General features: G+C 55.3%; 5 protein-coding genes across 9 annotated transcripts; 2 read left to right on the forward strand and 3 right to left on the reverse strand.

Moving 5' to 3' along the window:
- Positions 1 to 490: 490 nt before the first annotated feature.
- On the reverse strand, positions 491 to 3,350 carry sgf29 (SAGA complex associated factor 29). The gene is made up of 10 exons (XM_058049824.2): positions 3,233 to 3,350; positions 2,752 to 2,826; positions 2,609 to 2,684; positions 2,236 to 2,308; positions 2,103 to 2,167; positions 1,914 to 2,043; positions 1,683 to 1,829; positions 1,580 to 1,615; positions 1,351 to 1,513; positions 491 to 800 (listed from the first exon to the last, which is right to left on the reverse strand). The coding sequence occupies exons 2-10, from the start codon at positions 2,815 to 2,817 to the stop codon at positions 684 to 686; spliced, it is 873 nt and encodes a 290-aa protein (XP_057905807.1). The 5' UTR covers positions 2,818 to 2,826; positions 3,233 to 3,350; the 3' UTR covers positions 491 to 683.
- Positions 3,351 to 4,195: 845 nt separating this feature from the next.
- Positions 4,196 to 5,521, forward strand: nupr1b (nuclear protein 1b). Of its 2 annotated transcripts, none has more exons than XM_058049827.2 (3): positions 4,196 to 4,394; positions 4,458 to 4,593; positions 5,329 to 5,521. In XM_058049827.2, the coding sequence occupies exons 1-2, from the start codon at positions 4,298 to 4,300 to the stop codon at positions 4,583 to 4,585; spliced, it is 225 nt and encodes a 74-aa protein (XP_057905810.1). In that variant the 5' UTR covers positions 4,196 to 4,297; the 3' UTR covers positions 4,586 to 4,593; positions 5,329 to 5,521. The 2 variants fall into 2 exon arrangements, with proteins under 2 accessions (XP_057905810.1, XP_057905809.1); XM_058049826.2 differs by having other exon boundaries at positions 4,198 to 4,394; positions 5,326 to 5,520.
- A 345-nt stretch (positions 5,522 to 5,866) lies between these two features.
- LOC131103369 (uncharacterized) lies at positions 5,867 to 9,630 on the reverse strand. The gene is made up of 2 exons (XM_058049603.2): positions 9,196 to 9,630; positions 5,867 to 8,485 (listed from the first exon to the last, which is right to left on the reverse strand). Exons 1-2 carry the CDS (start codon positions 9,365 to 9,367, stop codon positions 7,764 to 7,766), a joined length of 894 nt encoding a protein of 297 aa, XP_057905586.2. The 5' UTR covers positions 9,368 to 9,630; the 3' UTR covers positions 5,867 to 7,763.
- A 509-nt stretch (positions 9,631 to 10,139) lies between these two features.
- LOC131103373 (proline-rich transmembrane protein 2) lies at positions 10,140 to 14,388 on the forward strand. 3 transcript variants are annotated; one of them, XM_078796975.1, is made up of 6 exons: positions 10,140 to 10,307; positions 10,465 to 10,584; positions 10,652 to 10,753; positions 10,838 to 11,091; positions 11,178 to 11,310; positions 11,379 to 14,388. In XM_078796975.1, the coding sequence occupies exons 3-6, from the start codon at positions 10,669 to 10,671 to the stop codon at positions 11,396 to 11,398; spliced, it is 492 nt and encodes a 163-aa protein (XP_078653101.1). In that variant the 5' UTR covers positions 10,140 to 10,307; positions 10,465 to 10,584; positions 10,652 to 10,668; the 3' UTR covers positions 11,399 to 14,388. The 3 variants fall into 3 exon arrangements, with proteins under 3 accessions (XP_078653101.1, XP_057905592.1, XP_057905593.1); XM_058049609.2 differs by having other exon boundaries at positions 10,820 to 11,091; positions 11,379 to 14,386; XM_058049610.2 differs by having other exon boundaries at positions 10,154 to 10,307; positions 10,382 to 10,584; positions 10,820 to 11,091; positions 11,379 to 14,386.
- A 228-nt stretch (positions 14,389 to 14,616) lies between these two features.
- On the reverse strand, positions 14,617 to 19,725 carry mvp (major vault protein). Of its 2 annotated transcripts, XM_058049583.2 has the most exons (18): positions 19,564 to 19,725; positions 18,779 to 18,952; positions 18,520 to 18,715; positions 18,325 to 18,448; positions 18,131 to 18,262; positions 17,966 to 18,060; positions 17,652 to 17,888; positions 17,465 to 17,590; positions 17,231 to 17,278; positions 16,636 to 16,842; positions 16,338 to 16,573; positions 16,073 to 16,270; positions 15,870 to 16,014; positions 15,584 to 15,795; positions 15,396 to 15,512; positions 15,199 to 15,325; positions 14,936 to 15,124; positions 14,617 to 14,850 (listed from the first exon to the last, which is right to left on the reverse strand). In XM_058049583.2, the coding sequence occupies exons 2-18, from the start codon at positions 18,943 to 18,945 to the stop codon at positions 14,731 to 14,733; spliced, it is 2,676 nt and encodes an 891-aa protein (XP_057905566.2). In that variant the 5' UTR covers positions 18,946 to 18,952; positions 19,564 to 19,725; the 3' UTR covers positions 14,617 to 14,730. The 2 variants fall into 2 exon arrangements, with proteins under 2 accessions (XP_057905566.2, XP_057905567.2); XM_058049584.2 differs by lacking the exon at positions 17,231 to 17,278.
- Between the last annotated feature and the right edge of the window lie 355 nt (positions 19,726 to 20,080).

Here is a 20,080-nt window from a genome sequence, read left to right on the forward strand (position 1 = left end):
GCATTTCATCATTTGATCATCTGATCATTTGATCATCCGATCATCTGATCATCCGATCATCTGATCATCCGATCATCTGATCATCCGATCATCTGATCATCCGATCATCTGATCATCCGATCATCTGATCATCCGATCATCTGATCATCCGATCATTTGATCATCCGATCATTTGATCATCCGATCATTTGATCATCCGATCATTTGATCATCCGATCATTTGATCATCCGACCATTTGATCATCCGATCATTTGATCATCCGATCAGGGCACACCTGATTTCATGTCCTCCAAGCTGAGCTTCTCCAGGGGGCACGCGGGCCTCCCTTTGAATGCAGACCTACCAACGTGGAGAACTTGTGGTCCCCCACACGCCATGTGACTCCCGAATAGGGATGCTCCATTTGCTTGCTTTTGCTTTCAGGAAATTTGATCCCTTTCTCCTATTTGGAATGGGGGGGGGGTATTGACAGCATCTGAACACGCAATGAAATATTCCATGACATTTTATTCTTTTCTCACAAAGACAAAGATGGCAGATGAAAAACAATCATCAGCTTCCTGAGAGGGATGAACTTCCTTCGGAAAAACAGGATACGTCCTGGTCCTGGTCCTGGTCCACATGGCCTGGCTCTTGGATCTCACATCTTTGGACACACGATGGACGTGACAGGCCAACGGCGTCACTTCTTCTTGTTCTCCTTGCAGGCGACCACATAGCGCTGCGCCACGTTGAGAGGCGGCGAGTACCCGTCCGCGTACGACGTGTCCTCAAACAGCACCGAGTAGTCGTCTTGGGGCTGCGCACACACGCACACACACACACACACACACACACACACACACACACACAATCATCCACCTGGTAGGCACAGCACCTGTGTGTGTGTGTGTGTGTGTGTGCTGACCCGGTAGGGGCGGGTGCGTACGAGTGCGTGCTGACCCGGTAGGGGCGGGTGTGTATGTGCTGACCCGGTAGGGGCGGGTGTGTATGTGCTGACCCGGTAGGGGCGGGTGCGTACGAGTACGTGCTGACCCGGTCGGGGCGGGTGTGTATGTGCTGACCCGGTAGGGGCGGGTGCGTACGAGTACGTGCTGACCCGGTAGGAGCGGGTGTGTATGTGCTGACCCGGTAGGGGCGGGTGTGTATGTGCTGACCCGGTAGGGGCGGGTGTGTATGTGCTGACCCGGTAGGGGCGGGTGCGTACGAGTGCGTGCTGACCCGGTAGGGGCGCGTGTGTATGTGCTGACCCAGTAGGGGCGTGTGCGTACGAGTGCGTGCTGACCCGGTAGGGGCGCGTGTGTATGTGCTGACCCAGTAGGGGCGTGTGCGTACGAGTGCGTGCTGACCCGGTAGGGGCGCGTGTGTATGAGCGCGCGGTAGAAGCAGGTGGTCTGGGGGTAGAGGGCGAGCACCAGCTGGTCTTTGTTGAAGAGGGCCTCGGGGTCGGTCTCGGGGTTGGCCTTCCACTGGGGCAGGGGGATGATGCGGCGCCTGCTGAGCGTGTGTCGCCTGTGCGCACACACAGGAAGTGACATCAGCGGGTACACGTGTGCTTCCTGCCACCAAGCTACTCACTCTTTGCCTTCTTCGTCGATGTCGTCCACCTCGTACCTGCAGGGAGGGGGGGGGGGGGGGGGTGAGTGCGGGCGTCCACGCCGGTCAAAGCTGCCCTTCTTACTTGTTGGTGGCGTGGCTGTAGCTGACCACCTCCGCCAGGATCCACTGCTCATCCCCGTCCACGCCTTTCACCCTGGCCGCCACCTTGTCGCCCTGCTTGGCCACGTAGTCGCCGCTGGCAGGCGTGGCCCCGCACAAAGGAGGGGGGCTGGACACGTGAGAGAGAGGGGAGGGGGTTAGGTGCCTGACAGCTTTCCGTGGGGGGTGGGGGGCGGGGGGCGGGGGAACCTACCTCTCGCCGGGCTTGCCGATCCACAGAGGCAGCGTCATGGCCGACTGCTGGAGGAGCGTCATCAGGACGCCACGCCTCATGGTCTTCCTGGGGGGGTCGCTGTCGCTATATACTCCCGCCATCTTGGCGGCTGCAAGAAACCCTTGATGAGGCGTCACGCAGCGCCACGGCGGCGACCTGCGTACTCACCGATCCTTCGCTCCTCCAACAAGGACTTGATCTCAGCGATTTTATCCAGAGAGCGGCGCAGGATGCTGCCGACGACACGTCACACGCGGTCAGCGTGTTTCTATGGCAACACGATGTTGACTGACAATCTCACCCACACTCGGCCTCCGCGTCCGCCTTGGCCGTGGTGTACAGTCCTCTCAGCTTGGTGCGGTAGTACGGCGACGCTAGGAGACACCGCGCTCAGTCACGTGACAGCTGAACCACTCGCAAACATGGCGACTCGCAAACGTGGCGACTCGCAAACGTGGCGACTCGCAAACGTGGCGACTCGCAAACGTGGCGACTCGCAAACGTGGCCACACGCAAACGTGGCCACACGCAAACGTGGCCACACGCAAACGTGGCCACACGCAAACGTGGCCACACGCAAACGTGGCCACACGCAAACGTGGCCACACGCAAACGTGGCCACACGCAAACGTGGCCACACGCAAACATGGCCACACGCAAACATGGCGACTCACTCTTGTTTTCCGTCTGCATCCTCTCGTGTGTCTTCTGAATGTTGAGCAGATTGTGTTCGCTCCGTGACCTCTCCTCCTGGAACAACACACACCTTTTTGACGATCACATGACTCCCCTGCAGTCCACGTGCAGGTGAACTCACCTGAGTTTGCTTGATGAGCTGATGGAGCTCAGTGAGCAGCTCGGCGATCTTCGTGTCTGCCGACATCGGCGCTGCCTGATGCGGAGTAGAGATCACATGACCGCAAATATCACTAGCAGCGTATTACTTCATAACCATTGCAAAAGGCGTGCCGGTGTCCTCGCTGCCGTTTAGAAGCCCGTTGCTGATTCCTACTGGATGCGGCACAGCTGCTGTGCTGTGCTATGATATGCTATGCTATGCTATGCTATGCTATGATATGCTGTGCTATGATATGCTATGCTATGCTATGCTATGCTATGCTATGCTATGATATACTATGCTATGCTATGATATGCTAGCATAGCATATTTTAGCCGCGCCGCACTGCTGACCGCGAGAGATGGTCACACAACAAACAATAAGACTGCACTACATTATCGACGTCTTGCACCGATAAAGACGAAATTATGACCAACATTTGTCTTTGTAGACGACTTACGGAGAGAATCCAAGTGTTGAAATATTGCCGACTTTCTGTCAGGTTAGCTGCTTTTTCTTCTTCTACGCCTCGACGCTGTACAGCACGGCTGCCCCCTGGTGGACGATAGCCTAAAATAAAAGGATTTCTCCGAAACACAAATGTAAAAAAATGACTACCGTCAAAAGCAAATCCCATGACGTAAATAAAGACAAGCCAATAAAATGGAGTAAGCGCTTTGAGTGAAGCGAATAGTGTGTACATGACGCTTTATTTTTAGGAATAATTCACCACTGTTCCTGGGAGCAAATCCCAACACAAATCTCCAAGTTGAATGTTTGACAAAGGCAGCTGTTGTCTTCCATAGCAGGATGTGTACATTATTACCGGCTGAACAAATTCATTTCTGAATCTGTAGCATTTCATTCACACACATCCAGTTATTAGTATTATTACTATTTATTCTTATTATTATTCATGATAAAAATATATCCTGTGGGAAAGAAATCCTCCTACACGTGTACACAACACGTCTTATCTTGCTGACCTGCTTCACACTGCTAACACACACGCGCGCACACACACACACACACACGCACACACACACACACACACACACACACAGTGTCAACGCCGGTGCCAACAGGCTGTTTCCCAAAAGCTGAACTCCTGAGCTGTGACCTCCACCAGGCTGAATGAGGTCATGCATGTTGCCATGTTGACATTGGGCGTGTTGACAGACGAAGGTGACCTTGGCCCCGCTGGCGCTCTGATAAGAGGATGTGGGTCAGCAGACTCAGCCATGAAACACCAGCTCAGCTTGGTCTAGACTTTCTCCAATCCAAGCCTCCAAAACTCTCCTTTTCACACTCAGGACTGAACACATGATGCAAGAGCAGGGGGCGGGGCCTCAGCCTTCCTAAAAACACAGAAAGTAGCGAGGGGGGGGGGGCTCGGCCTTCCTAAAAACACAGAAAGTGGAGACGTGGGAGGCGGGGCCAGACGTTGCATAAAAGGAGCCACGGTGTTTTTCCGTGAGAAGCAGACGGACACGTTGCTGCTGTGCTGTGGTTGCAGGCGGCCATCATGAGTCACGTAGACGTGAAGAACTTGAAGCCGAGCAGCTTTGAGGACGAGTACTACGACGAGTACGACTACTACAGCCTGAGTGACAAGTACACAGGTGAGTTGTCTGGCGTGTGTGTGTGTGTGTGTGTGTTGTCTGACGTGTCGATGATGATGGCAGAGGGGTCGGCACGTAAAGGTCGCAGCAAGAAGGAGGCGAGCGAGAACACCAACAGGCCCAACCCCGCCGGACACGAGCGGAAGATTACGGAGAAGCTGCAGAACAGCGAGAAGAAAGCCAAGGAGTGAAGGTGCAGGTGAGTGGTTGCTCTGGGGCCGGGTGAGTCTTAAGGTGAGCCTTAAGGTGAGTCTTAAGGTGAGCCTTAAGGTGAGCCTTAAGGTGAGCCAAAAGGTGAGCCTTAAGGTGAGCCTTAAGGTGAGCCTTAAGGTGAGCCAAAAGGTGAGCCAAAAGGTGAGCCTTAAGGTGAGCCTTAAGGTGAGCCTTAAGGTGAGCCTTAAGGTGAGCCTTAAGGTGAGCCTTAAGGTGAGCCAAAAGGTGAGCCAAAAGGTGAGCCTTAAGGTGAGCCTTAAGGTGAGCCTTAAGGTGAGCCTTAAGGTGAGCCTTAAGGTGAGCCTTAAGGTGAGCCTTAAGGTGAGCCTTAAGGTGAGCCTTAAGGTGAGTCTTAAGGTGAGCCAAAAGGTGAGCCTTAAGGTGAGCCTTAAGGTGAGCCTTAAGGTGAGTCTTAAGGTGAGCCTTAAGGTGAGCCTTAAGGTGAGCCTTAAGGTGAGCCTTAAGGTGAGCCAAAAGGTGAGCCTTAAGGTGAGCCTTAAGGTGAGCCTTAAGGTGAGCCTTAAGGTGAGCCTTAAGGTGAGCCTTAAGGTGAGCCTTAAGGTGAGCCAAAAGGTGAGCCTTAAGGTGAGCCTTAAGGTGAGCCTTAAGGTGAGCCTTAGGGTGAGCCTTAAGGTGAGCCTTAAGGTGAGCCTTAAGGTGAGCCAAAAGGTGACCAGGTGAGCCTGAAGGTAAGCCTGAAGGTGACCTTGTCCTCCAGCAGGAACACTCTGATGGCTAAACAGGAAACGACCACGGCCTCCACGGCGACCCGCCCTCACATTCCGCCTCGCCACGGCAGGAAGACACCACGCGTGCCAACATCCGGCACTGGTGGCGTGTGTGCACGTGCGTGGTACGGTGACGTGCTGGCAGCTTGTATTTGTGTGATGATGATGCTCAAATAAAGTTTCATTCAAAGTTGTTTCACATGGAACACTTCATTCATACACGTCACCAAGTACACACATCACATACTACTACTACATCAGTACACTGCTACGCTACCGAGACAAGCTCCTCTACCATGGCTAGAGCAGGGGGGGGGGGTCATAGGATGGAACAGCCAACCTTCTAGCATTCTAGCACACAGCTGGTATGGTATACCTTACGTACCAGGACCATCACAGTACCGTCACAGTACCGCCACAGCACCATCAGAGTACCGCCACAGTGGAGATGGAAGAGCAATGGAGTAGGGGGGGGGGTGGCTTAGGAAGGCCCTGGAGGTAAAAAGAGGCAGATAGGGTGATGAGTGTAAGGTGGAAAGTGAAGGTGTGACGTTCAATGCCAGTGGGTCAGGATGGGAGTTGGAGGAAAGAGACAAAGTCTGGCTGGACCTTGCTGCAGTGATGCAGGGCACCCCGGAAGGGCAGACCAGGACGGACATGGTCTCTCCGGGTCGGCAAGGCAAGATGGTGGTGAATGCGCCGCTTGAGTGGTCGTTGGTACCTGCTCACACCTGCTGGCATTTCGTGGTAGGCCAATCAGGAGGATCCTTCACGTCAGCTGACCGGAATCATGTGACCACTCCGGCTTCTAAAGCCTAACGTGGGCTCCAATCTACAGACTTGAAAATGATTTGGTAGAAACGGAGTGTTTTTACTCTTACGGTATGATACGTGGCAGAGGCAGGACTACAGTGCCAGGTTCCTCCGCTAGATGGCAGCAAAGCTGTTAGCGTTCACACACATTCAACCGAACACAACACGAACGGATCTCATGGCCAATACGTACTTTAGGAAACGCCGGCGGACAAAAACGAGCTTTCCCGTCACGCGCCCACTCAAGCACGTGTGTTATGGCTCGTGGTTAGCGGTGTTTTCATCATCCACGAGCACATTTGGAAAACTTTATTGTTCCGCAAAAGACAAAAGAAATAAATATGAAGTATGAAGTGGTGAGGTAGCTAAATGTTCTTAGGCTAATACACGCCTGAAAGAAGACGAGCATGAATATGATACTCAAGATGGAAAGCTACATTCTTCCAGCTAGCAGTAGCCATGCTCTGGTAAGGTCAAAGGTCGCCGTGGAAAGACTTTATTCACACTTCTCTCAAAGATTTTTAACAATGTGCTCATCGTCTTTTCTGTGTGGATTATGTCCAGTGTAGGAGCTGCCGTCCTGTCGGGTCACACGTCCTCCTAGCTGCCGTCCTGTCGGGTCACACGTCCTCCTCGCTGCCGTCCTGTCGGGTCACACGTCCTCTAGGAGATGCCGTCCTGTCGGGTCACACGTCCTCTAGACGCTGTCGTCCTGTCGGGTCACACGTCCTCCTCGCTGCCGTCCTGTCGGGTCACACGTCCTCTAGGAGATGCCGTCCTGTCGGGTCACACGTCCTCCTAGCTGCCGTCCTGTCGGGTCACACGTCCTCTAGACGCTGTCGTCCTGTCGGGTCACACGTCCTCCTAGCTCCCGTCCTGTCGGGTCACACGTCCTCCTAGCTCCCGTCCTGTCGGGTCACACGTCCTCTAGACGCTGTCATCCTGTCGGGTCACACATCCTCTAGACGCTGTCGTCCTGTCGGGTCACACGTCCTCTAGGAGATGCCGTCCTGTCGGGTCACACGTCCTCCTAGCTGCCGTCCTGTCGGGTCACACGTCCTCCTAGCTGCTGCCATCCTGTCGGGTCACACGTCCTCTTAGCTGCTGCCGTCCTGTCGGGTCACACGTCCTCCTAGCTGCTGCCGTCCTGTCGGGTCACACGTCCTCCTAGCTGCCGTCCTGTCGGGTCACACGTCCTCTTAGCTGCTGCCGTCCTGTCGGGTCACACGTCCTCCTAGCTGCCGTCCTGTCGGGTCACACGTCCTCCTAGCTGCTGCCGTCCTGTCGGGTCACACGTCCTCCTAGCTGCTGCCGTCCTGTCGGGTCACACGTCCTCCTAGCTGCCGTCCTGTCGGGTCACACGTCCTCCTAGCTGCTGCCGTCCTGTCGGGTCACACGTCCTCCTAGCTGCCGTCCTGTCGGGTCACACGTCCTCTTAGCTGCTGCCGTCCTGTCGGGTCACACGTCCTCCTAGCTGCCGTCCTGTCGGGTCACGCGTCCTCCTAGCTGCCATCCTGTCGGGTCACGCGTCCTCCTAGCTGCCATCCTGTCGGGTCACGCGTCCTTCACAGAAGGGCTGGAATATTGTCAGAAATGTTGGGACGCAGCAGCGGGGTCACGTGTCGTCGCTGGCGTGCGTGCGCTTGTGCTTCTTCAGCGTGTCGCCATCACTGAAGGTGCGGCGGCAGAGCATGCAGCTGTACGGACGCTCGCCCGTGTGGATGCGTACGTGTCTCCGCAGGTTTCCTCGCTGGCTGAAGCTCTTGGAGCAAAAGGTGCAGCGGTGCGGCCTCTCGCCCGTGTGCGTACGCAAGTGGCGCCGCAGGTCGGCCGACTGAGCAAAGGACTTGCAGCACCAGTCGCAGGCGTACGTCTTGCGCTTCTGCTCCAGGTGGACGCGGAGCCTGGCGGCCTGGTCGAACACCTCGCCGCAGCGGGGACACTCAAAGACGATAGCGGCAGCCGACGTGTCCGAGTTTTTGCCATTCCCTTGAACGTCTCGTGGGTCCGGCTGCTCTGCCGTCGCCCCGTCCGCATTCGTCCGGATGCGCCACTCGTCCACGGAGACGTGAACGTGGGGCTCTGCAGACGTTACCTTCAACTCCTCCTGTTCAGTTTTGATGATAGCAGGGGGCGGGGCCTGCTGCACGTCCACGTGAAGCGTGAGGACAGCGGCGGGTGGCGATTTGGAGGGGAGAGCCGCCCCGTAAGACGTGTCGTGAGGCGGGGTGAGGCTGGGCGCCGCCGGCTTGGACATGCTGGCCGGTGGCGCTCCGACATGTTTGGGGACGCAGACCTCCACGGGGGCCGCAGGGCCGGGAGTGCACTTGTTGGATCCTGAAAGGAGAGAGAACATGCTGAAAGGTTCTCCAGCCGAGCAGCAGCAGCCTCTTCCGGCACATCCACCAACTATTCCCACAACCATTCCACACGCTCTGCTCGTCTCTGACTGGGAGCTGGAATACACATGAAACCAGTTGACGCTTTCATTCAGCAGCGCTGTGACTAGGTGGACTAGGAGGACTAGGTGGACTAGGAGGACTAGGTGGACTAGGAGGACTAGGAGGACTAGGAGGACTAAGTAGACTAGGAGGACTAGGTGGACTAGGTGGACTAGGTAGACTAGGAGGACTAGGTGGACTAGGAGGACTAGGAGGACTAGGTGGACTAGGAGGACTAGGAGGACTAGGTGGACTAGGTGGACTAGGTGGACTAGGAGGACTAGGAGGACTAGGTAGACTAGGAGGACTAGGTGGACTAGGTAGACTAGGAGGACTAGGTGGACTAGGTAGACTAGGAGGACTAGGAGGACTAGGAGGACTAGGTGGACTAGGAGGACTAGGAGGACTAGGAGGACTAGGTGGACTAGGAGGACTAGGAGGACTAGGTGGACTAGGAGGACTAGGTGGACTATGGGGACTATGAGGACTAGGTGGACTATGAGGACTATGAGGACTAGGTGGACTAAGTGCCAACACATCTGGAGCGGGGTTTGGAGTTAGCTAGTTGGGCTAACTAGCTAGCATAGCCAACTAGCCGGGCCTTACTCAGGAGCCAGAAGTCCCGCAGCTGCCTCCGCAGGCTCTCGTTCTCTCGTCGGGCCCGGACCGTCTCTTCCCGGTACTCGCTCACCGTGTCCTCCACCACGTCCAGGATGTCCCTGACCAGCGCCGTCAGCCGCTCCGTCAGGTAGCCGCTCAGCAGCTCCAGTTTGGTCATTTTGAAGCACAGAGCGGAAACACAACAAAGCTCACCGGAAGTGCTTGTCCTTCACAGTAAAGACGTTGTTCTCACGGAGCGTTACGGCGGTGAGGTGAAGGCATCTCTTTAAAAGTCTAAAAGTCTTCGTCGTCTTTGCTAACACGAGTTGTCATATTTCATGCTCTTCAAATCCCTTTCCTCGCTCAAGTGTCGTCTTTCTTGGAGGCAGGTGGCTGCAGTTCCTGTCGTGTCCACTGCGAGGCAGCAAAGACGACTATCGACTGGTGGACAGACGCCCCCCCCCCAGAAAAAACCCAAACCCTAACCCAAAACGAAGACTGGCTTGATGATTTTTGTACGTTCGACATTTGTTCTCCCAAAGGAGGGATCGGGAACACGGATTCGTGTCTAGGCTAAATCCATGCATTATTCAAGTGCTGCATTGCTGCTGCTCGCTCAGCACAAACGCTAGATTTGAACATGATGCAGCAGCACGCGGGAAGTGGCCGTGGGCCCCTTCAAATTAAGAGCCACGACCAAACGTAAACTATTTCCAAAATAAAAGCTGGCACAACGTATGTGTGTGTGTTATTGGTAAGGGCGCACACGTTAGCTTTAGCATAAGTCACACGTTAGCATGTTACGACATTAAAGTGGGCGTGTCTCCACAGGACGAACATGTTGATTTCAGTGTTTTATTTTGAAAGCTGGAAAGAGGCACTGTTCGACTGACAGAGACAATGAGAACACACACACACACACACACACACACACACACACACACACACACACACACACACACACACACACACACCCTCCCCTCCCTTGCAGTGGTTGCAGGGAAGCTGCAGCAGAGTCTTCATCATCATCTTCATCATCCTTCCACCATCTTGCCTTGTTCTTCCCGTGACATGATTGACACCAACATGAACCTCACGCTGCTGCCTCCTTAAAGCAGGTAAGAACGTGTGCCTGCGTGTGCGTGTGCGTGTGAGGTGTGGTTCGGTTGTTGACTTCCTGTTGGTTCTAAAGAAATCCAGAAGATTCTCAAGTCCACATAAGAGGCGGAGCTTTTCACAATAAAAGTCCATGTTGTATGTTTCCGCATGGTGAAGCCCCGTTAGCAAGACAAGTCTGTCAGAACACACAGGAAGAGGAAGAGGAAGAGGAAGAGGACGAGGAAGAGGACGAGGACGAGGGGGGGTCCTCACCAGGCTGAAGAGCGACACTGTCAGGTAGGCAAAGTGCAGCAGTTGCCATGGTTACCGTCAATCAAGCGTCTTTTGCCTGATGTGGTCGCAGCGAGCCCCGCCGGCGGCATGGACGAGGCGCAGTGGGCCGTGACGAGCCAACCGGGCAGCGAGGAACAGCAAGCCCCGCCCCCAGCGACAGACAGCTGGACCGGTAAATAGACCCCTCCCCCTTCGACTCCATTCAATCACCCACTCGGACCCCCCCCCATCATTCTAGGCAATGGTGTGGATCCAGCGACGACGGCTAACTTCCTGCCGCTGGCCAGCCCATCGGGGGCCAAAGGTGCGCATGCCAACGGTCGGGAGGGGCCAGGCAGCCGATCGTCTTTGACGCCGAGCAGTTCGCCGCGGCCGTCGGTCAGCCAGCAGCCCGGTGCCGTGGAGGCGGCGGAGGGCTCCAAACCACCCGACTACCTGATCCTGGCCATCTTGTCCTGCTTCTGTCCGCTGTGGCCAATCAACATCCTCGCCCTCGCCTTCTCCGTCATGGTATGCTAACCCCGCCAGCACGCCAGCACGCCAGCACGCCCGCCCGCAGGATGTAGCATTGGCGTTAGCCCGTCTCTGTCTTGCAGTCCCGTAACAGCCTGCAGCAGGGGAACGTGGACGGCGCTCGCCGCTTGGGCCGGAACGCCATGGTGCTGGCGGTGGTCTCCATCGTGGGAGGAATCGCCATCATCACGGCCGCCATCGCACTCAACTGGGGACGTAGGTGACACTGGCACTCGGCGCCACGACGGCACTGCAATCACACCTTTCCTCTTTTCCCCGGTCAGTGATTTTAAAGACCGGATAGGACATGGACGCCCCCTGCTGTTCCTGCACGACGAGCATGTGTGCCTGACCTTCTACCTCCGACAAGATGGCCGACTGAGTGGAGCAAAGCCTCGCTGCCACGGCGACACACGTTGGCGCTCACCTTGTTAGCGAGTGTGCATGCCAAGGGTTTGCATGACTGAAGTAGCTAATATCACCAATTGTTTACATTCGGTAACTTTGAAGACTGACTTTTCTGTAACCACGGCAACCGGCGCATGCTAGCAAGACGCTAGCAAGACACTAGCGTGTAAAGGAAGCGCGCATGTTTACAATATTTACCATACTAGCACTTGTTAATAAGCAGTCCACAAAGTGACAGCTGATGCTTGACGATGCCTTTGGGCGAGGTAAGGTGGCCACGCCCCTTCTCTCAGCCCCTCCTCCAGCATATGTAGCATGCCTGTTTACTAGCGACAATATGCAAGCAGAAGAATATTCTCGTTCATGCGGGTCATTGTATTCTGAGCACACTTCATCAGCTGATGCTCAATGACTAGATAGGACAGCTCCAGGGTCCGGGTGTCCATCAGGCCCCACCCACGACTCTTGCAGAACAACAAAGGACATTTGGACGGGGAAGACAAGGAACAAGCACAGCCAAGCTGGCTTCAGGCGTGTCCACGACGCTAACGAGGGGCGACTGTCATTGGCTGCCAATCCATTGCTTCCTAACGACGAAAGGGTCTGGACACGCCCCCTCCTCTAGAGGAGCAGTACTTTGGATCCTGCACCATCCTGGCCGACCTCGTCTTTGAACATGAGCTGGTGAAGTCTGCCAAACGTCTTCCAAGAGGTTAGCGGCAGGGCTAACTTAGGGCTCGCTCCATGCTAACGCTCCATGCTAACGCTCCATGCTAACGTGTCGGTCGGTATTCCACCGGAGACATCAGTCACCGTGTATGGAATGAAGATATTGAAGTGGCATCGCCATGGCAACCTTTGCACTCAAGTTCTTCAAAATGTCATCTGTGTATTTCTATCTTTGTATTCTCTTTTGTACTGCTCGCCATCCGCTTCCTGGTCGCTGCACGCTTATTATGGGATGTCCCCGCATGCTGCAACCGTGTCACACCTTTGGAAGATTTCAAGAAAAGAAAAAGCCCTCCTGTCTCTTCGCTTTCCTTTCACCTCTCATCACAGAGTCCTCGGTGGGACAGCCGCTGGTTGCCGTGGCAACCCAGCTTCGAGCCGCAAGGCGGCTTGGAGACGGAAGATGGATGATGGAAAGAATGACTTTTACATTCTCATCAGTAAGTCAAAGGCTTCCGCTGACGTTTGGGGAAGAAACCAAGTGACCAGGATGACACGAGACAACGTCATGAAACATGGCACAGCATGAGGAAACATGACATGACAAAACAAGACCTAACATCAGGAGACACGAGAAAGCATGATGGGAGAAAACATGACATGACCTGAGGAGACACCTGAGAAATCACATGAGGAAACATGACAAATCATGACATGAGGAAACATGACATAAAACGAGGAAACAGGAGAAAGCGTGACATAAGATGAGGAACCATGAGAAAGCGTGACATAAAACGAGGAAACAGGAAAAAGCGTGACAAAAGATGAGGAACCATGAGAAAGCGTGACATAAAACGAGGAAACAGGAGAATGCGTGACAAAAGATGAGGAACCATGAGAAAGCGTGACATAACATGAGGAAACAGGAGAAAGCGTGACAAAAGATGAGGAACCATGAGGAAACATGACATAAAACGAGGAAACAGGAGAAAGCGTGACAAAAGATGAGGAACCATGAGGAAACATGACATAAAACGAGGAAACAGGAGAAAGCGTGACAAAAGATGAGGAACCATGAGAAAGCGTGACATAAAACGAGGAAACAGGAGAAAGCGTGACAAAAGATGAGGAACCATGAGAAAGCATGCCCTATGTGTGAAATACGCCATTTCAGCATATTTGTATGGCAGAAAGACAAATGATGTATATGTATATATATGTATATATATACAGTTAACCGCAGCAAAATAGAAATGAAATGAAGAGAGGGCCCCCGTGTGAAGATCTACGTACCCGACCCTGCTTTACTTCATGATCTACAGTCAGCTGGGATAGGCTCCAGCATCGTCGAGTGAGGATAGTGCATGAATGGATGGATCATTTGAATCAGACTTGAACTGTATTATTATGAGCAATGAGGTGTTGCGTTCAAAGACACACGTCATTTAAGATGAATTCACACGTTTAAGTGGATTTGATGGGATTTCCCAGCATGATTAAATGCAGTCAAATGTACTGAGCATTAAGGTTAAAGTGAGTGACAAGAATGTCCACGTATTGTTTTTATTTGCATTTCTGTTTTAGACCGGGGTCACCAAACTTTTTAAACAGAGTTACTTCTTAGTGATGATGCTAATGCTAATGCCTGATAATACCAGCTCGATACACGCTTCTCCGGCAGCCAGTTTGCCTTTAACTGTATGTTATTGGGAACTATTCATGATATTCATCTACTCTACTGCGATGCTTATGAAGCTAGCACTTAGCAACACAACATCTCACCTGAAAGATATAAGCGGTACACTAAACACACTGTTAGCATGCTAACAACATCACGAATTAGCGGCAATGGCTAACTTAGCTCAGCAGTTAGCGAGCAGCTCGGCGGCTGAATCCCAACACTCCGATATGACGGCACGACCAGGAATGCCAAATAAGCAGGTTACTCACGTTTAGAATCCCAATGTTAGTTGACATCAAATTTTACCACAACTATGAAACCCGCTCGGCTGCCCTGGTGCATTCAAGTGTCCATCTAGTGTCGGAAATGGGAGCTGCATTTAATCATGTTCACTTAAAACACCAGTAAAGCAGTCTTTGTACAAATGCTCAAAGTATTTCCCTTTCCGGTTTACATATAATTGGGATTTGAACAAGAATAACAACGGAAAAAATAGAGCCACTCCCAGTGCGGCCACAGTGTGTGCGGAGAGAAAAAGAAATGAAAATATATCATACTGATAAACGCATCATGTCATTATTAGTCAACCAAATGACAAACCTGTAAGTTATTTGTGCTGAAGTGAGCTAAGCGAAGGAGTTCAAGGGCCGGCTAGTTTGTGTGCAGCCATGTTGGCAGGCAAAGGGAAGCAGTGGGCGGGGCTCTAAGGGACCCACCATACTGTCCGGCCCCCTCTAGTGGACAAAGGGACACATTACAGCCACTCAGAGCTTAGTTGTTTTATTCCTTCAAGCAGACAGATGTGCACGTATACATACTATCGATATGATCTATATATCGGAATCTACGGATGTGAATGGATACTACTTCCTGTGGCGTCACTGAACAGGTCCCGGCAGCATCCCCAGCAGGCCGTTGGCGGTGGTGAAGAGGTTGATGGGCGACGCACCGTCCGTGATGAGGGTGGACTTCAGGCCAAGAGCCTGCAGCATCTTCACCTGCGGCACCAAACCAAGACATGACTCCCCGGCGACGGCGACGGCGACGGTGGTGGCGGCGACGGCGACGGCTCGCCTTTCTTACCTGCAGCTCAGGTCCGGCTCTCGCCATCTCTTGCAGCGTGTCGCTGCCCAGGCTGGCCACCACCTGACTGAAGTGCTGACTCTCCATGTTGGTGAGACGCTCCTTCTTCTCCAGGTCCAGATGGTCCATCTCCTTCCTGTAGCTCAGCTCCTGCTCGCGAGCCTTCGCCAGACGCTGCAGCTCCGCCTCCTGCAGGCGCACGTTTGGAGCTTCTGAGCGTCAGCGAGCAACGTGCCGACAGGACGTCGGTAAACAGGACGTACCGCCTCAATGCGCTGAGCCTCCACCTTCAGTTTGGCCTCGTGGACCGCCGCCTCGCCGCGTATACGAGCCGCCTCGGCCCGGGACTGCGCTTCAGCCTTGGCAGCACCGGTGCTCTCCACAGCGGCGCTGAGAGAGGACGCACTCGGACCTTAGGACGGCGAGCTTAGAACGCAAGTGTCAGAAGTACGGAAGTCACCTGAGGGCCTCCAGCTCCAAAAGTTCCTTCCTGGCTCGCTCAGCTTCCGCCTGGTCCGTGATCTTCTGCCTCTCCAGCTTCCCTCGAGCTTCCTGCTCCAGGCGCTCGGCCTCGTGACTGCAGGAGGAACGCTTAGCTTAGCGTACGCAGCAAACTTAGCTTAGCTGAATGTTGGGGAGGCCGCCCACCGTGCCGCCGCCTCCTGGGAGTTGGTGGTGATCTCGATGGCCAGCTGGACGCTCTTCTGCAGGGCGTCGCGCGTCCTCTGGTCCACGGGCTCCACGGACTGGATGTCCACGCTGCTGATGACGAGTCGGTTCTGATGGAAGCGGAGACTGGGGCGCACCGCCAGCTTCTCATCGAAGCCGAACACGGCCGAGCAGATGATGCGGTTGGAGTTCTGGTTGGGACAACGCGGAGCGGCGTGTCGGGACACCGGAGCGGGACGCATTTGGGAAGAACGTGGAAACCCACCTTGTGGAAGTCGTCAAATTGCACAGAGGCCACGGCGCCTCGGACCCGTGATGCGATGGCTTTGCAGGCGTCGCCCACAAAGTCGGGCACCGAGAAGAGGGCGGCGGCATCGGCGTCGTCGGCCGGCGGCTTGATGTCAAAGTGCCTGAGGAGGACAGGAGGAGTCAGCGTGGCGATGCGGCGGCCATCTTGAATGGGCCTACCAGTTGTAGGAAAGCTGCAGCTGCAGGCGGGCGTGGTCGGCGGTCTCGATGGTGATGATGTCGGTGAAGAAGTCGGGGCCGAGCAGCAGGCACACGGCCTTGATGACGTTGCCCCGTTTGGGTCTGTCCCCGGACAGGGACAGAACCGTGAACTGCTCGTCGGGTCCCAGCATCACACGCTCCGGTCCAAAGACCACTCTGGGGGGGACAGCAGACGCCAGTCAGGGCCGACCCCCAAAACCCCCACCCCCCCTCCACATCCCACCTGGCCTTCTTCTCCCGGTAGTCGTAGACCTGGACCGCCGCATTGTGGGGGACCCTGTAGGAGACCACCAGGGTCTTGTTCCTCGCCTGGACCTCGCTGGTCCTGGTACGGTCCGAGCGGTCCGCCAGGGGGTCACGGGTCGACGTCAGCAGAGCTTCCACGTTGGGAGGAAGTTCCTTCTGCCACAGATCCTCGTCCTGATTCAGCATGTATGTCTGCCCGATGACCGCGCGCACCTGCATCATGTCACGCTCGTGAGCCTGGGGGGGCGGGGCGCCATGTGGCGTGCCGGCATTACCTTGCCCGTCTTCATGTCCCGCACGTAGATGCCCTCGTTCTCGTCCAGTGGGATGGCCTGGCGTCGCAGCATCACCTCCACCGTGGCGGGGGGGACATACTCGATGGGGCCTCGCAGCATCCAGCGGTCCCCGGGGCGGCGGACAACGGCGCTGCGATGCGGACGCTTGCTCCGCTCCTCGTCCTCGTCACCGTCTTCCTCCTCGCGCTGGCAGAGAGAACGGGGGAGAGACGGGAGGAGGACGGAGACGAGGGTTAACGTGGCGATGCATTGTGGGGGCGAGGAGGGGGTCAGGGGAGGGGGGGAAGAGCACTAGCGGGAAAATAAAGCAGGAAGTAAGATGGTGAGTGGGAGGATCATGTGACATGTAGTCAGGGAAGAAGAAGAAGAAGGAGAAGAAGAAGAAGAAGAAGGAGTGCGGATTAGTCTGGTGGGGGCGGTGAAGCAGAGAAATCACACCTCAGTCCCATTAAAGACCAAACAGGAAGTCATTCCCAGCAGGAATTCATTCCCAGCAGGAAGTCATTCCCAGTGAGGATTAAACAGGAAGTCATTCCCAGTGAGACTCAAACAGGAAGTGCCCACAGAGAAGTACCTGATCAGCACGTTTTCGTTTTTGAGGTAAGGCAACCAAGATGGCGTCCTACAAACACAACATTGCCACATTTAGCCTGTTAGCATAGCGTTAGCATCTCAGCCATGCCAGCTAAGAGACGTCTGTGACGTTTGACCTCGTCCCCGCACCCAAGGTCAGGAGGCGAGAGGTTCTCCCTGCATTTCCAAGCGGCCCCATGCGCATGGGCGGAGCCTGCGATGGCGTGCGTCTCACCTCCTGGGTGTCGGTGAACGCCTCCACGGCTCGCAGAAGCAGTCCTTCCTGCTCGGACAGCACGTAGACGTCCTGGATGCCGCGCTCCAGACGCTCGCCGGGCTGCAGGAAAAAGGAGCGCTCCCCCTGGCGGAGCCACATGACGTAAGTTTGCGGTCAGGCCACAAGCCACGCCCCCTCTGCTCACCTTCACCACCCTCTTCTGGCCCAGCTGAGGTTTGCCGTCGGGTCCCACCGGGTCCAAGATGACGCAGTAATGGCGGCTGCTCAGCGTGGTCACGTCCACCACACCCACCACCTCCTCAGCCACCGAGGGGATGTGCGCCTCGTGGTCGCCGTTGGTCACCAACCACTCGTCCCCCGTACGCCGCTGGTGCCCCCCCACATCCCTGAAGGCCCGCAGAGCGCGCACGTGCAGCGCTTTCTGTGGGGCAAAGGCCAGGCCAGGACAGCGTCAGAGACGCCGCCGCACGTCTCTCTCGGACACAGGAAGTCAGTCACCTTGTCCGTCAGGATGAAGGCGTTGACGATGTCGATGACTTCCTCGTGTGCGCCTGGCAGGTACGCCCCCACCTTACTGACCAGCCACTCCTCCCCTGGACGGGCACACGCAGAAGGTGGAGTCCAAAAGCAGGGACTGAACGAGCAAAAAGGGGCGTGTCTCACCTGTTACACGGTGCACGCCGCCGCGGTCGACGCCCTCCTTGCGAGCTCGCAGCCTGATGGCCTGGTTCTCCCGGATCACCGTGGCCTTGATGGTCTCCAGGACCACCACTTCCTTCCTGGGGATGTACGTCCCTGATGGCGAGGACACGGCGTGAGCCGTGGGAAGAGGTTGCCATGGCAACAAGCCAACTCACCGGGTCCCTCAAAGAGCCACTCGTCTCCGGCGACGCGGTCGTCTCCGCCCTCCTCTTGGAAGTCCAGCAGTGCCTGCAGACGCAGCGCCGTGTCGGGAAAGACGACCTGCAGCGGCGTCACGTCCTGAGGCGCAAAGACATCGCTTAGCTTCTTTGGTTGTGCGCCAACTGCCCCGCCCCCTTCCGGACGCAGACCTGCTGAATCTCTTCTCCGGGATGGAGAGGGAAAGGATCTCGGGACAGGCGGATCTCCAGGTCAGCATGCCGCAGCTTGGCCTGGCCCGCCTCGTCGAAGAGGACGCGGCCGTTGTCGTCGCACGCCACCGGGTTGGCCACCACGCAGTAGTGGCGCGGCGGCACCATGATCATCCGCACCGGCAGGAAGAGGACCCTGGGAGCCAAAGTCAGGCGGCGTCGGTGACGTGATGGCGGTGGGGGTCAAACGTGCGCTGACCTTTCATTGTCCTGGCGGATGAAGGTGAGCGGTCCGATCTCCACGCGGGCGATGTTGGTGTTCTGGTCCAGCACGTGGATGTAGTGATGGGGCGGGATGCGGATGATGGACACTTCCCCTGCCGCCTCGGCCTCGGCCACACGACTTCCTGTCTTCTTGGACGCCATGGCGATGCTGAGGTGTGGAGACACCAAACGTGAATGTACACGTTGCCACATCGCCACATTCAATCCGAGGCCAAAGTCTCGCCATCGCTCAGCGACACGCCCGACTCGGCGCCTTTTCTTCTCCGGCATGACTCATCAACTCCTACCGTCAGCTAATCACCCAATCAATCAGTGACCAGAAGAGAGGGTCACGTGATGGCTGACGGCCAATCACAGAGCAGGAGGTGGAAGACCGGAAGTGGCACACGGCGAAAGGGAGCCAAAATGACTGCTACACGCGCGTGCGCTGACGTGCACACCCACAAACCCGACGAGCACGTTTGTGCGCCCAACGTCACGGAAGTCATCGTTTGCGCTCTTCCTGGTTCTCCTTCAAAACAACACCTGAGATGTTTAGACTGGAGAAACGACCAGGAAGTGGAACGGCAACTATGCTCTTTTGATGACGTCGCTACATTGTCGGTGTGACGCAGTAAAGCAGGAAGCAAACTCGCAGTAAAGTTGGCTTAGTTAGCCGCTTGGTTGTCAGTTCTTAGTTGTTACTTCGCTCGTCGGCTTCGTTCGGCTTCTCGTCGGTAAGATAAAGAAAAGAAGCCGAGTGAAAAGTTGTCTGCTTACCTGCTCGTCCTGTCAGCTGGACTGAGATTTCTCTTCCGACTCCTGACGACTTTTCAAGGAGGGAGTGGGCGGGGCCATGCACGAATCCCGGAAAACGGCACCGAGGGTCACGTGACTTCCCAGCCCCGACTGCGTCACCGTCGACCACGCGGCGAGGCTGCCAGGCTTGACAAAACAAACACACCCAGCGGGTGACGAATGTTGCCCCCTGCTGGTAGAAGCGCCTCACCGCACCTTCATCACTCACTTTTATTTGGAATCAAAGTTCCACGTAGCAAAAGGACGCCAGGCAGAGGTCACGTGACCGGACACGGCTACATTTGTACAAAGACTTTGGTTGAATAGACGTGTGGAAAATAAACACGTACATACAATAATATATGGATATATATATATATATATGTATACATATTTTATAGACATAATCGTGAGCTTCCCTTTTGAAACGAGTCGTTCAGCTTTTCCTCGCCATGACTATCCTTCCACTGTTGGACTGTAGGAGGCGCTGTGAAGGATC

The sequence above is a fragment of the Doryrhamphus excisus genome, linkage group LG16 (genome assembly GCF_037039965.1).
Source record: "Doryrhamphus excisus strain RoL-2023G ecotype Guam linkage group LG16, RoL_Dexc_Guam_v1.1, whole genome shotgun sequence".
NCBI lineage: Eukaryota > Metazoa > Chordata > Actinopteri > Syngnathiformes > Syngnathidae > Doryrhamphus > Doryrhamphus excisus.

What these genes read in the sequence shown, in the direction of transcription:
- sgf29 (XM_058049824.2), bottom strand. Translation starts at nt 2,817, where the DNA reads ATGTCGGCAGACACGAAGATCGCCGAGCTGCTCACTGAGCTCCATCAG. An exon ending in AGCTCATCAAGCAAACTCAG is followed by an intron (nt 2,685 to 2,751) that starts GTGAGTTCACCT and finishes GTGTTGTTCCAG; the next exon opens with GAGGAGAGGTCACGGAGCGA. An exon ending in GTTGGAGGAGCGAAGGATCG is followed by an intron (nt 2,044 to 2,102) that starts GTGAGTACGCAG and finishes GGTTTCTTGCAG; the next exon opens with CCGCCAAGATGGCGGGAGTA.
- nupr1b (XM_058049827.2), top strand. Translation starts at nt 4,298, where the DNA reads ATGAGTCACGTAGACGTGAAGAACTTGAAGCCGAGCAGCTTTGAGGAC. An exon ending in CCTGAGTGACAAGTACACAG is followed by an intron (nt 4,395 to 4,457) that starts GTGAGTTGTCTG and finishes TGATGATGGCAG; the next exon opens with AGGGGTCGGCACGTAAAGGT.
- LOC131103369 (XM_058049603.2), bottom strand. Translation starts at nt 9,367, where the DNA reads ATGACCAAACTGGAGCTGCTGAGCGGCTACCTGACGGAGCGGCTGACG. An exon ending in GCGGGACTTCTGGCTCCTGA is followed by an intron (nt 8,486 to 9,195) that starts GTAAGGCCCGGC and finishes CTCTCCTTTCAG; the next exon opens with GATCCAACAAGTGCACTCCC.
- LOC131103373 (XM_058049609.2), top strand. Translation starts at nt 10,669, where the DNA reads ATGGACGAGGCGCAGTGGGCCGTGACGAGCCAACCGGGCAGCGAGGAA. An exon ending in CCCTCGCCTTCTCCGTCATG is followed by an intron (nt 11,092 to 11,177) that starts GTATGCTAACCC and finishes TCTGTCTTGCAG; the next exon opens with TCCCGTAACAGCCTGCAGCA. An exon ending in CATCGCACTCAACTGGGGAC is followed by an intron (nt 11,311 to 11,378) that starts GTAGGTGACACT and finishes TTCCCCGGTCAG; the next exon opens with TGATTTTAAAGACCGGATAG.
- mvp (XM_058049583.2), bottom strand. Translation starts at nt 18,945, where the DNA reads ATGGCGTCCAAGAAGACAGGAAGTCGTGTGGCCGAGGCCGAGGCGGCA. An exon ending in CGTTCACCGACACCCAGGAG is followed by an intron (nt 17,279 to 17,464) that starts GTGAGACGCACG and finishes TTGTGTTTGTAG; the next exon opens with GACGCCATCTTGGTTGCCTT. An exon ending in AGGCTCAGCGCATTGAGGCG is followed by an intron (nt 15,125 to 15,198) that starts GTACGTCCTGTT and finishes GTGCGCCTGCAG; the next exon opens with GAGGCGGAGCTGCAGCGTCT.